The sequence below is a fragment of the Branchiostoma floridae genome, chromosome 13 (genome assembly GCF_000003815.2).
Source record: "Branchiostoma floridae strain S238N-H82 chromosome 13, Bfl_VNyyK, whole genome shotgun sequence".
In the NCBI taxonomy this organism is placed as follows: Eukaryota; Metazoa; Chordata; class Leptocardii; order Amphioxiformes; family Branchiostomatidae; genus Branchiostoma; species Branchiostoma floridae.
The window spans coordinates 19,981,997-19,994,468 of record NC_049991.1 but is presented as its reverse complement, the minus strand read 5'-3'; the positions used below and the strand labels follow the sequence as shown (position 1 = coordinate 19,994,468).

General features: G+C 43.9%; 1 protein-coding gene across 1 annotated transcript in view; it reads right to left on the bottom strand.

The window, feature by feature from the left end:
- The window catches only part of LOC118428621 (dynein beta chain, ciliary-like), a 106,091-nt gene that overhangs the window by 19,498 nt on the left and 74,121 nt on the right, over positions 1-12,472 (bottom strand). Inside the window, 12 exon segments of the mRNA XM_035838726.1 lie at positions 967-1,159; positions 1,996-2,111; positions 2,529-2,671; positions 3,427-3,565; positions 4,305-4,562; positions 5,112-5,258; positions 5,981-6,214; positions 6,535-6,696; positions 7,758-7,849; positions 9,746-9,920; positions 10,636-10,798; positions 11,400-11,593. Of these exon segments, the coding sequence (XP_035694619.1) occupies positions 967-1,159; positions 1,996-2,111; positions 2,529-2,671; positions 3,427-3,565; positions 4,305-4,562; positions 5,112-5,258; positions 5,981-6,214; positions 6,535-6,696; positions 7,758-7,849; positions 9,746-9,920; positions 10,636-10,798; positions 11,400-11,593 (2,016 nt within the window).

Genomic DNA, 12,472 nt, shown 5'->3' with positions numbered 1-12,472 from the left:
ATCGACACCGGTGCCGGTGTCGATTCATTCTGACCAATCAGGGGAGCGATACCCACCTGCCTGGCCCGAATCTACGTGGTGCGGCGTCATAACCAACGTGGAACGAGGCCTTCTGATTGGTCCGCGGCACCTGGCTATATGATAATATCAGATAACAAACATCAAAGTTTAACATAAACCAGGTGTTTGAGGAAAGGTGTTTCAGCAAAACAGAAACATTTCTCTGCCGTACCTTGTTTCATTGAGCAAGATAAAAATATGGATACCTTAGGATGGGGCACCTAGGAGGGACGAGATGAAACTTTTTTGTAACATTTCACCTAGCAACTTCCTTCAGTACTGTAGCTTCATTTAGCAAAAGACATGGATCTAGCATGCATAGTCCTGTGGTTAGTGGCCCTCCCACTGGGACATTAAGCCTTGTTCCACTGTTCATTGTGCTTGTCGAGAAGACCTAGGGGAACTTCCCTAGTACAAAATGTCCTCTCTGTCACGACCAGCGGAAGACTAGCTCTTCAGTGAGCTACAACTGGATCAAGATCACTTTCTTAACAAACATCAAACTTAAACCAGGAGTTTGGGGGAAAGGTGCTTTAGCAAACAGAAAGCTTTTCCTGCCATACCTTGTGGTAGTAGACTGTTTATTTAAGAAAAAGTTTTACATGCCTCCTGGCAGCCGTTGAGAAGGCTGAATCCTATAATGGACATCCAAACTTGTCTTCATCGGCTATGTTGTATTCATAGTTAGGATACAAAAGATCAGTTTCTCCCAGGTCGCTTAAGCGTCACTGACGAAAGATGGTGGACGCCATCTGAAACGTCTGACCATTTCCAAAATCATATTGATCCAGTTGCTTGAGTAACTGCTTTTTGGCGTATCTTACTGGATGTTTAACTTTCATTGACACTTCTTGATTAAACTATGATTCTTAAAATGATAACTACGTATATATATACGTCATGTACCTTCAGCCCCTTCATGAAGGGGAGCCAGCGCTCGTCCATGAGGTCCGTGCGGTACTTCTTGGTGAAGCAGCCGACGTACGAGACGAAGGCAGTGATGAGCAAGACGTCTCCCACCAGCATCTTCTCCTGCTCCTTGAACTGGGCCACAGACTCCGCCCAACGCACGTTCTCTGACGCAAGGCCGCCAACAAGCCTGTAAAAAGTTGGAAGTGAAATTAGCCTGATTAAATCTTGCTTATAGCAGCCCGCTCGGCATCCACTGTCGCTTTTTGGGTCAGCCATGTGAAAGGGGGGGGCCAGTTACAGTCCAGATAGCAGAGTTTGTGTTACACAGACAAGAGGTGAACTGAGTTACAAAAAATGTAAGTTTATTGGAAAGTTATAAGTCACCGGGGTGCCTTCATTGGAGGCACTTTCAGGGTTGAACAAGTTTTCTAAAATCCACTTGTCCTATCGGGCAAGCACATCAAAAATGTACTTGCCCGAACCAATTTTTCACTTGCCCAAAATTCAAATGTCACTGTTACTAGTATATGCATTTTCACTTCCAGCAATGGAATTCTCTGTAGACAATTGCTTGATGTCCTGACTGTAAAAAGTAACAAGTATATCAAAATTGCACTAAAATCAATGGAAAAATCTTACTTGCCCGGGTGACAAGTGGGGTAGGACATGCACTTGCCCGAACAGCACTTTCACTTGCCCTGGACAATAGGGCTAGTGGACTTGTTTATCCCTGACTTTTATGTGGGGCAAATGGATCTAGTTCTTCTAGCTTTTACTGGTCATGAAAAGGACAGATGTCGTTTACAGTAAGTATGGATTAAACTGGGCCACTGACTCCGCCCACCGCACATTCTCAGACTTAAGGCCGCCAACCAGTGACTGTATTAAGTCGAAGATTAAATGAGTTAACCTTACTGGTCAGGAAAAACTATTATAATCTAGGGACAGTTGACTTTTGTGCACTGTGTCTAGTGCTGTGTACAGACACCTCTCTGTTCAGTACAAAATTTCTAGTTTGTTTACCTGTTAGCGAGAGAGATGGTCCTCTGTGTACTCTCTGCCTCCTCTTGACAGCGAAGCTTCTCGGCTGTGGCCTTCTCAAACGCTGCCGTCAGCTCAGCCAGGTTAGCGTCCAGTTCCTAACATGACATAAATGAAGACATGAGTGAGCAAGTGAATGATTGAATGAATGAATGAATGAATGAATGAATGAATGAATGAATGAATGAATGAATCTATGGATGAATGAATCCATGGATGTATGGATTTGTGGTGGATGGGTGAGTGGATGGATAGATGTACAATGTATGGATGGATAGAATCGAAAACTGATCGAATGACTGACTGAATGAATGAATGAATTAAAGACTGACTGACTGAATGAATGAATGAATGAATGAATGAAAAAATGAACGAATGAATGAATTTGGATTGGAGTGTTTCAAGTGGTGACAGAGACGTCTGTCCTCTCTGTCACAACCATGCAATGGAAGACCAGCTCTTCAGTGAGCTAAAACTAGATCTAGATCACTTTCCTTCCCTTTACTGAAACCCACCTTGATCTTGGCCTTGATGGTGGCGAGTTTGTCCTGTGCGGCCGCCAGCTCAGCGTTGGCCTGATTCAGGGCGATACGCTTCGGCTCGACATCGCAGTAAACTTCGTAGAACCTCATGATGTTGATCACCCACGCACACAGACCTGGAAGGAGAAGGGAGGGAGTGAATGGATGAATGAGTGAATGAATAAATAATTGAATGACAAGATTATTGACTTGATATTGTAACCCCTTTCTATGGGCTGCGGAAAATTCATTGAGAACCAGGAAGCATCAACAATGCCTTAACATGCATCAAAGATATTAACCTAAACAAAAAGTCAACTGTGTTCATTGTTAGAGGACAACAGTTACTGGACCTTCAAACGTTAAAGATGCCTTAACATGCATCAAAGATATTAACCTATACAAAAAGTCAACTGTGTTCATTGTTAGAGGACAACAGTTACTGGACCTTCAAAAGTTAAAGAATCCAGCACATTGTTCAATAAATGTTTCTGACTTAGGGAGAAGAGATGCTGCTCCAGTGAGCACAGGTTCAGCACCCAGAAATGCTTCATGTGGCTTTGCACTGAGCAAACTCTTAGAAAAGAAACAAAAAGAGTGCCTGGGAACGTCTGAGTGCCCTTAGATGTGTCTGATCAATCAAAATACATCCAATGCCCCACAGAAGATCTTACTCATGGTACTTACTCAGTGAAGCACAATAATAGAAAGTTATGTTGAAACAAACAGAAAACGTAAGCGCAGGCCCGGATATTGTCAGGATCAAACTCCTTGTTGGCCAAGTACGGCTGGATGGCCTTCTGACAGGCCTACTCACCCATCCACTCACTCACTCTCTCACTCACTCACTCACTTTAAAAGAAGAAAAGCCTAGAACAAATGGAAAACGTACCTGCAGCAGCCTGTGACTTGGCCCGGATGAAGTCAGGATCAAACTCCTTGTCGGCCAAGTACGGCTGGATGGCCTTCTGGCAGTTCTCATGCACGTTCTCCTTGTCATAGTTCACCAGCTGGTTCAGGAAGTCATCAACCTGGACACAAACAAACAAACAAACAAACAAACAAGTTAGAGTCAGGCTGTCCTCAACATTATCAACCTGTGCATAAAGTGGAAAAAATGAAACTTGTTACTCACTGACTCAGTCGCTTGCCTGCTCACTCGCTCACCCATCCATCCACCCACCACCCACTCACTCACTCACTCTCACTCACTCACAAACTCACTCTCACAAACTCACTCACAAACTCACTCTCACAAACTCACTCACAAACTCACTCTCACAAACTCACTCACACTCACAAACTCAGTTACTTACTCACAAACCCACTCACTCACTCACCCAAACTACCCACCCAAACAAAGGTTAAAAAAATCCAAACATCCATCCACTCACTCACGAACGAACCTCGGCAAGAGATTCAACCAGAAGGACCAGTGCCCTACCTTGGCCATGACCACCTTAGCTGTCTTTCAGCTCCTGTCTTTGGGCACTTTCCCGCCGGGGACAAGCAGCACCATCACTCCAGTGGTAAGGCGGCCGGTGGAGAACAGAAGGACTTCAGCTCTATTATTAATCTTAAACGAAAAAGAAGGACCTGATTCTTACCTTGGCCATGACCACCTTGGCTGCCTTCCAGCTCCTGTCTTCGGGCACTTTACCGCCGGGGACAAGCAGCACCATCACTCCAGTGGTCAGGCGGCCGGTGGAGAACGGAAGGACTTCAGCTCTATTATTAATCTTATACGAAAAAGAAGGACCTGATTCTTACCTTGGCCATGACCACCTTGGCTGCCTTCCAGCTCCTATCTTTAGGCACTTTGCCGCCGGGCGCGAGTAACACCATCACTCCTGCCGTCACGTTAACCACGGCGGCCGGCGGGGAACCGAAGGACTTCAGCTCCGTGAGGTTGGTCTTGTTCAGCGTGTCCAGAGCAGCCTGAGCGGCCAGAAGGGCGGGCTCGGCTTTGGCCAGGTCGGCTTCACATGAGGCGGCCTTCTCACTGACCTCGGTGTTGATGACAGCCACCTTAGGGGAGGGATATTCAGACGTTGGTTTAAATTGTAGAGACAGAACATACTGTAAAATGTATTTAATTTCGCGGGGATTTAATTTCGCAGTAGCGGGAAAAAGGACTTTTTGCGGTGGATTTAAGTTCGCGGTAACACCATAGACTGCAATCTAATATTATGATAGAATAATGTTTGCGGTGGTTTTAAATTCGCGGTGAAGTGGTCACCGCAAAAACCGCCAACATTAATCCACCGCGAACATTTCTGCATTTACAGTAACCAAGTCTAAATCCTGGGTGTGGGAAAAAATTAGGTAGAAGATTTTTTTCTTCTTGTTGGTCATCCTGCCTGTGTTTCTGCACATTCTAAAAGTAAACAAATCAATTTTCGAAACATCTAAAAGTATTAAAAAATCCAAAAAAAGTAAAAAAGGATTCCAAAGACCTAGAACAAAAAAAAACAATCTGATGACATACCACAAAGTTCCCAATAATTCTTACTTAGCCTTTTGACACTAGAAAAGGCCAAAAAATCTTAAACTTCCCGAAGAATTGTGACCTCTGACCTTTTTCTCCTCCTCGTCAGCGATGGCCTTCTCCTTGCTGACCTTCTCGGTTTCCACGCCGACGACCTGGATGAGCTTGTCTGCATCCTCGTTCTTCTGCTTGAGCTCCACTTCCTGGGACGCCAGCTTGGCCTTCAGATCATCCACCTGGGGAGAGTACGAACTACAGGTGAGTACCGGTACAGAGATTTCAGGTACAGATCAGTCCAGGTTCAGAGGATCAGGTCCAGGTCTGGATCTGAACCTGATTGTTTGTGAACGGGCCATACTCAAAAAAAGGTTCATTTCACTGTAAGAAATCTGTTTCTTCTGCTTGAGCTCTACTTCCTGGGAGGCGAGCTTTGCCTTCAGATCATCCACCTGGGGAGAGTAGGGACCTGGGGAGAGTAGGGACGTGTGAGTGAGGGAATGACATTATGATCCGAAAGAAAAACACACCTACAACGCTGGTATAACAAAGGGAAGTTATACCAGCTATACAGACACAGAAGCTGGTGTGTTACACCAGCGTTACAGATACAGATTGAAGCTGTTGTGTTATGCTATATCAGCTATACAGATACAATTGATTAAAAAGCTGGTGTGCTACGCCGAAGGGCTGTTATACCAGCTGTACAGTTACAGATACAGAGGCTCGACGTGTGTTACACCGAAGGGCGGTTATACCGATATATCCTCTCCTAAATCTACTGACATGTCATGGCTATTTACATTAATCTGTTAATTAGCCTGCAGCCCTACCTGCGCTGCAGTGCTCTGCAGTTTCTGCAGCCAGTTCTCCAGGCGCTCCATCTTGCCTTGCAGCTCCTTGATACTATTAGATATTTACAATACCGTAACGTTAATAATCACATAGCCTGCAGGCCTACCTGTGCTGCAGTGCTCTGCAGTTTCTGCAGCCCGTTTTCCAGACGCTCCATCTTGCCCTGCAGCTCCTTGCCCTTCTTGCGCAGCAGGTTCTGGTACAGGATGATCTGCTCGAGGAAGGACTTGGGCGTGGTGTAGTTGTAGCGACGCTCGTTCTGCAGGTAGACCCGCGACATCTCGTTCACGCTGGTGTGAACGTACGCCATGAACTCCGCAACCGACGACTTCACTTCGTTCTGCAAAAGATCAAGTTTCCTTTATTTTATGTTTCATCTTATTGAAATTCCACACAATGGAATACATGGCAAACCCAGGCAGCATAGCTGATATCAGTGACAACACAAATGTACATTTACACTTCTCCTACAATACACAACTACACAATTAACTCAAATGGCTAGTGTATACTTCAAATGAAACAACAAAATTAAACCAGAAGACAAACCTTCTTGCCGGGTAGAATCCAATTTCAATCCTATACCCAGCAACAAGTAAACATCTACAACATTTACAGTAACTGTTACTGTATGAAGCTGAGAAGATTGGCTGAACTTACGGGAATCCCCTCGGTCTCCCCCAGGAAGCGGTTGCTGACGGATCTCAGGGCCTCCTGCGGCCACTCGTGGAACCAGTCGATACAGGTGCAGTTCACCACGGCCGGGAACTTACGGCTGCGCACACGCAGCGTGGTACCCACGGGCGAGAAGCACAGGACAACCTGGGGACAGGAGTTTACATGATTAGTGGCTACAGTTCACCACGGCCGGGAACTTACGGCTGCGCACACGCAGGGTTGTACCCACGGGCGAGAAGCAAAGAACAACCTGGGGACAGGAGTTTAGATGGTTAGTGGATATGCCCACAATGGTGGAACCAGTCGATACAGGTGCAGTTCACCACGGCCGGGAACTTACGGCTGCGCACACGCAGGGTCGTACCCACGGGCGAGAAGCACAGAACAACCTGGGGACAGGAGTTTACATGGTTAGTGGCTACAGTTCACCACAGCGGGGAACTTACGGCTGCGCACACGCAGGGTCGTACCCACGGGCAAGAAGCAAAGAACAACCTGGGGACAGGAGTTTACATGGTTAGTGGCTATAGTTCACCATGGCGGGGAACTTACGGCTGCGCACACGCAGGGTGGTACCCACGGGCGAGAAGCACAGAACAACCTGGGGACAGGAGTTTACATGGTTAGTGGCTACAGTTCACCACAGCGGGGAACTTACGGCTGCGCACACGCAGGGTCGTACCCACGGGGTAGAATCACAGAACAACCTGGGGACAGGAGTTTACTTGGTTAGTGGCTATGCCCACAATGGTGGAAACGGTAGGGCAGTTTAGCAGTGTATGAAGGAAGTGACTGTGCACAGGCAAGTTAAGGTGAAGAATTAAATAACAGCCTGGGGAGAGGAGTTTAGCTATTTTGCATGTTTTGTTTCAAAATCCTAATCCACATTTGTTGGACCCACCCTTACCGGGGGCGACATAGACTTTCTGATACTTATGACCCCCTCCTGCACAAGTGGTGTCTTCATAACATCACTGCTGGAGATAGAAGAGTCATTCATTCTGCAAACAAGGTTGACAGAGTTTGTCAAAAAATTTAGAGGGGTAAGTCCCTGTAGTGATAATTCCAGAGTTAGATATGAAGCGTTAGCACTGTTATATATAATCTACATCTGTTGGCAAATATTGTGAACAGAAGGAAGAAGAGTCATGGACAGGTATATTTTGTCATGTTTTTCTTTTCAAAATCCTACTCGAGGACCTTACCTTGAGGTTCTTCCTGACGCGGTCGATGAAGAACTTCCAGCAGTTCTCCCTGGAGTCAATCATTCCCATGCCCTTCACCTCATTACGAACACCTGAAATATTAAACAATATTCAAATGTTTGTCATAAGATTGTACATATAACGCTGGTTCACCTTTATCCGAGGGTAACCTATATTCGTTGTTTGTAAGAAAAAAACGTATTTAGGGATATGAATGCGTAGACGGTGGTTTCAAATCAGAACATTTTGAAAATATTGCAAATTTGAAACCACTGTCCGCAGACTTGATACTCCTAAATGTGCTGTTTTTAAAGGCAATGAATAAAGGTCACCCCACGGATAAAGGTGAACTAGCGTTACATAAACGTATAATATATGAATGTCAGTATTTCAGACCATAATTATCATAGCTGTCAGTGTTTTGTTTCTATGAGCGCTGGTTAGCGGATTCGAAGTTTCTTTTTGTGGAAGGGCAAAATACAGTCCTTTCCATTGACAAGAAACCACTGGAAATCATCGCTCATAAAAGAAAGTTGCAAATTGCAAGTAAATGGTAGAAACATATAGGGGACATACATGTACATGTGAAAATGGACAGTGATTAACATTCTTGTAAATAAGAGACTACTTCAATACTAGTATTGGTTATATCTAGACAGGTTGGGTATCAGGGATATCAAGACCACGGTTTCAAATTTGAATCTTTTCAAACTATCACAGTTTGAAACCACAGTGCGTCCACTTGATATCCCAAGCTACCCAATTCTTAAAACAATGGATATAGGCTACCCAGCAGATAAAGGTGAACTAGCGTTAAATCTGAGCATTACCTCCACAGCAATTTCAATGTGGCTTCGATCAGATCTGAACTATTCCTAATATCTACCATGTACATGTAGATGTTTGTTTGAGAGTGACAACAGTACCTACACTACATTTGCTGTGCAGTTTTCAGTATTCGTTACGCTCTAACTGGTTAAGTGTCACAAAAATGTAAAGATAAATGAGCTCAGTAAAGGCACCTACATGTATTTGTATGGTGCATATAAGACTCAGGCCTACATTTCTGCACTATATGTGCAAAACATGCATCTTGGACCAACCTGCCCCTCTGTTTAAGTCTTTGGAAGGGAGCATGCAGAAATGTTAGAATTGATTAAAAACTAGGCTTCTCATACATTATCTTCTGCTGAGACCAGCTTATTTGTAAAATCTCAGTAGAAAGTAGATGGTAAGGTTATTTTAGTACAAAGGACAGGGACATGTGCAACAGTACTAATCTGAAATACTCAGCCTTATCTTGTGCTAAGACAAGCCTATAGATCTAAAAGATTGAGGTAGAATGTCTACACAGCAAACATAATTTCAGTACTAAGTGCAGGGAAGTGGAAAATGTTAAGAGTCTTAGAAAATTAGCATACTATCTTAGTAGATTGTGCAGTAACAGCACCTGGGACAGAGACATGAACAATAATATTAAACTGAAATACTTCAAACTTCATCTTGTGCTAGGAGAAGACTGCATGTACTTGAAAGATTGAAGCAATTGCAATTTCAGAACAAAGGACAAGGAAATGTAAGCTATTAATCTAGAATACTTAAATTATCCTGTGCTAAGACTAGCTTATCCAAAGACTTTAGTCCACCTCTTACATAGATAATACAGTAACATTAAATTCAGCACCAGTGACAGGGACAATGTCTAGTCCATTGCTCTCAGACTGATGTTTCTACATACATTACAGGGGGTGACTTCTTCAATGGAGTCAGTGGATAATGATTTATTGATAAGGAGGCTTTTAATTTAAGTAGAAATGTAGTTTTTGGAGGTTTTACATGTGGTGAAAGTTCAGCAAGATTCTGGTTTGTCTGTTTGCTTGTTAACCTGTGGTAACCGTTTCCAAACATTTGTTTCTTTCAGCATATCGAGGACTTTTAAAAATGCATTTCATAACAAATCAGAAACAGTTACAGAAAGGTCTGCTCACCTCCAATGATGTTCTCCACTTCGTCATCCGGCAGCAGCTCTGCGATCTCTCCGGTGGACAGCAGGTCGTTGATGAGCACGAGGAACCGCTCGTCTGGCACCTGGGCGTCCGTCATCAGGAACATGGTGCCAATGTTCTTCAGACCCGCCTTTATGTACAGGGCTCCGATATCAAGCTGGGGAAAGGAAAAAGGACAAAGGGAGGTGAATTAATCAATTTTGAGTGGAAGGAATTCCTTCATTCCTATAAATTTTTATTGCAATACCATTTAGCCTTACTTCAGGCTAATCTTCCAGGGTTCAATAAAATATAATACAGTGCAGATATATATACAGATAACAGATTAAAAGAAACATACGCAATCATAACACAAAATGTACAGATAAAAAACAATCAACTTCACAACATCAACAAATAATGGATTACCTAAGTTTTTAAAGTGGGAATGAGGCATGTAGTACAAATTGTATTACACAATGTTGCCAAGATTCTAATTGACATTCATGAGCACATGCCACAAACCTGTTCTAGTCTTCGAAATCATGTTCTTCATGCTAATCTATTGTTCCATCCAGTAAGACTAATTTTTTTGTCCACCATAACAGATAATGGTGCTGCTGGCATACAATGTACACAATAAAACAACTGTGGCACCAATGTGTATAGTGAGCCGTGGTTTGCAGTACCTTGAGGTCTGGACGAAGCAGAAATAGAGAGAGTACGTCGATGAAGGTTAGACATCCAGGAATAAGATACACCAATTTACCTAGAATTCCTGTCGCCGCACATGCGCCCTAACTAATGTGAGAAGGCTTATTCTACAGAACCATGCCTTGGTGCTGCTGACAGTGAGCTGAAGTAAAACAAAAAGGAGAACGGGTTTGCCGTACCTTGAGGTCTGGGATACCGTATCCCTTCCTGAGAGTGATCTGGAAGACCTCCAGACTGCTGATGAAGGCAGCCAGACGGGACAGACTCTGCTTGCCGCTGCCCCCCACCCCCACCAGCAGGGCGTTACCGCGGGGAGACTCCAGGATCCGGTTGATGCGACAGCTGCAGACGAAGCAGAAAAAGAGAGAGTACGTCGATGAAGGTAAGACATCCAGTAATAAGATACACCAAAAAGATCCACCATGAGATGGTTTACTAATGTTATACAATACACCAGGGTTGTTTCCAGGACCCATCCCTCTTTCCAAGGACAAAAATTTTCTTGTTGGAACAGACACGAATTTCATCCTGTCTTTTCGGAAAAACTGATTGACAGAACTTCATGACCTAAAATTGATGTAAATTCATTTACATTGTATGTAAGCTTGAAATGGCAGATTTAAGATGAAAAATTAACAATATTGGCTCCCAAACGGCTCCCAAACAATGAGTGGGACAGAAAAAAGCCCTAAAACACACAAAAGCAAGGGAACTCACATGTGCTGCATGGCATCCTCAAACAATAATCTTTTTATGTGCTTGCCCAAGCGAAGTTAGAAAAAAACAACCTTGTCCACCCCTGTAACATTTTCTGAATCCAGAAACCCATTACAGCTAGTTTCCGACAAATTCCTGGATACGGGCAATACAACAAATATCCCATATTTAATATCCAGAAATTCAGTGCAATATTCTACACACAAAAGCAACATAAAGAACTCACATGTGCTGCATGGCGTCCTCAAACAGCACCAGGTTCATGGCAGCGTTGATCTCGTTGTAGTTGTCGAGGGCCTCGGTCAGCAGCTTGTTAAGCTCCTCCCAGGACGGCACCGGCATGTACTTGGGGTCCCCAATCCCCGTGGCGAAGTGGCAGTACATGTTGGGCTGTCGCTTGATGTCGTCCTCGTTCATGTCCTGCGGAAACCATGGCAACAGGGTCGTTTGTTTGTTTGTCTGTTTTTTCTGTGTAATGCTAAGGTCACATTTCCAAACCGGCGCCCAGCTCGGATGTTTGCAGAAATGAAAAACACATGTAAAAGTGTTACGTCAATGAAGGTTAGACATTCAGGTAATAAAGTACGCCAAATAGCAACTACAAGCAACTGGATATCTTTTACAATGCCATTCTCTGCGTTCTGTTGTGAATTATACTTTTGCTTCGGAAATTTGCCCTGGTTTGGAATTGTGACCGTAGCGTACCTGGTAAACCACCCTTGTGCGCAACAGTTTTGAACACTAGTTACAAGCTGCATAAAACCAAGCTGATATGCTTTACTTGCTCTAACACACCAGTTCCGTAACATGTAAAAGGTACCAATGTGGCTCTCCTAAAACACAGGACCTCCAGCTTTATGTCCCCTACAAGAGGACATTGCTAAACGAAGCTACAGGTACTCATTTCTGGTTGGTTGAGGAAATACTGTAGGTGCAAAGTGCCGAATTCCCAACAATACAGCATTGGGGCTTGCTGGAGATTTGAACCTAGGGCCTCTAGGTTCTATTTAAAGGTGAAATCCCTATCTATATACATACAAAGGTATAAAGCCACCATGCCACCTTCAAAGTAAATGGGTACACTTAGATTGACAACACATGGCCAATACTACACTATGAGGCCAAGGAAAGTTAGTCTATGGATGCTATCATCTAATGAACTAAAATCTAGTGCAAGGTGAATAAAATAGCTGCTTGCCATAGGTGTCATTTATTCTAATGCAGGCTGTGAACATGGTAACTTTTTTTCGCTTATTCAGTGACTTCAACTTCAACAGAATACGTGGCAGCTTGCTACCA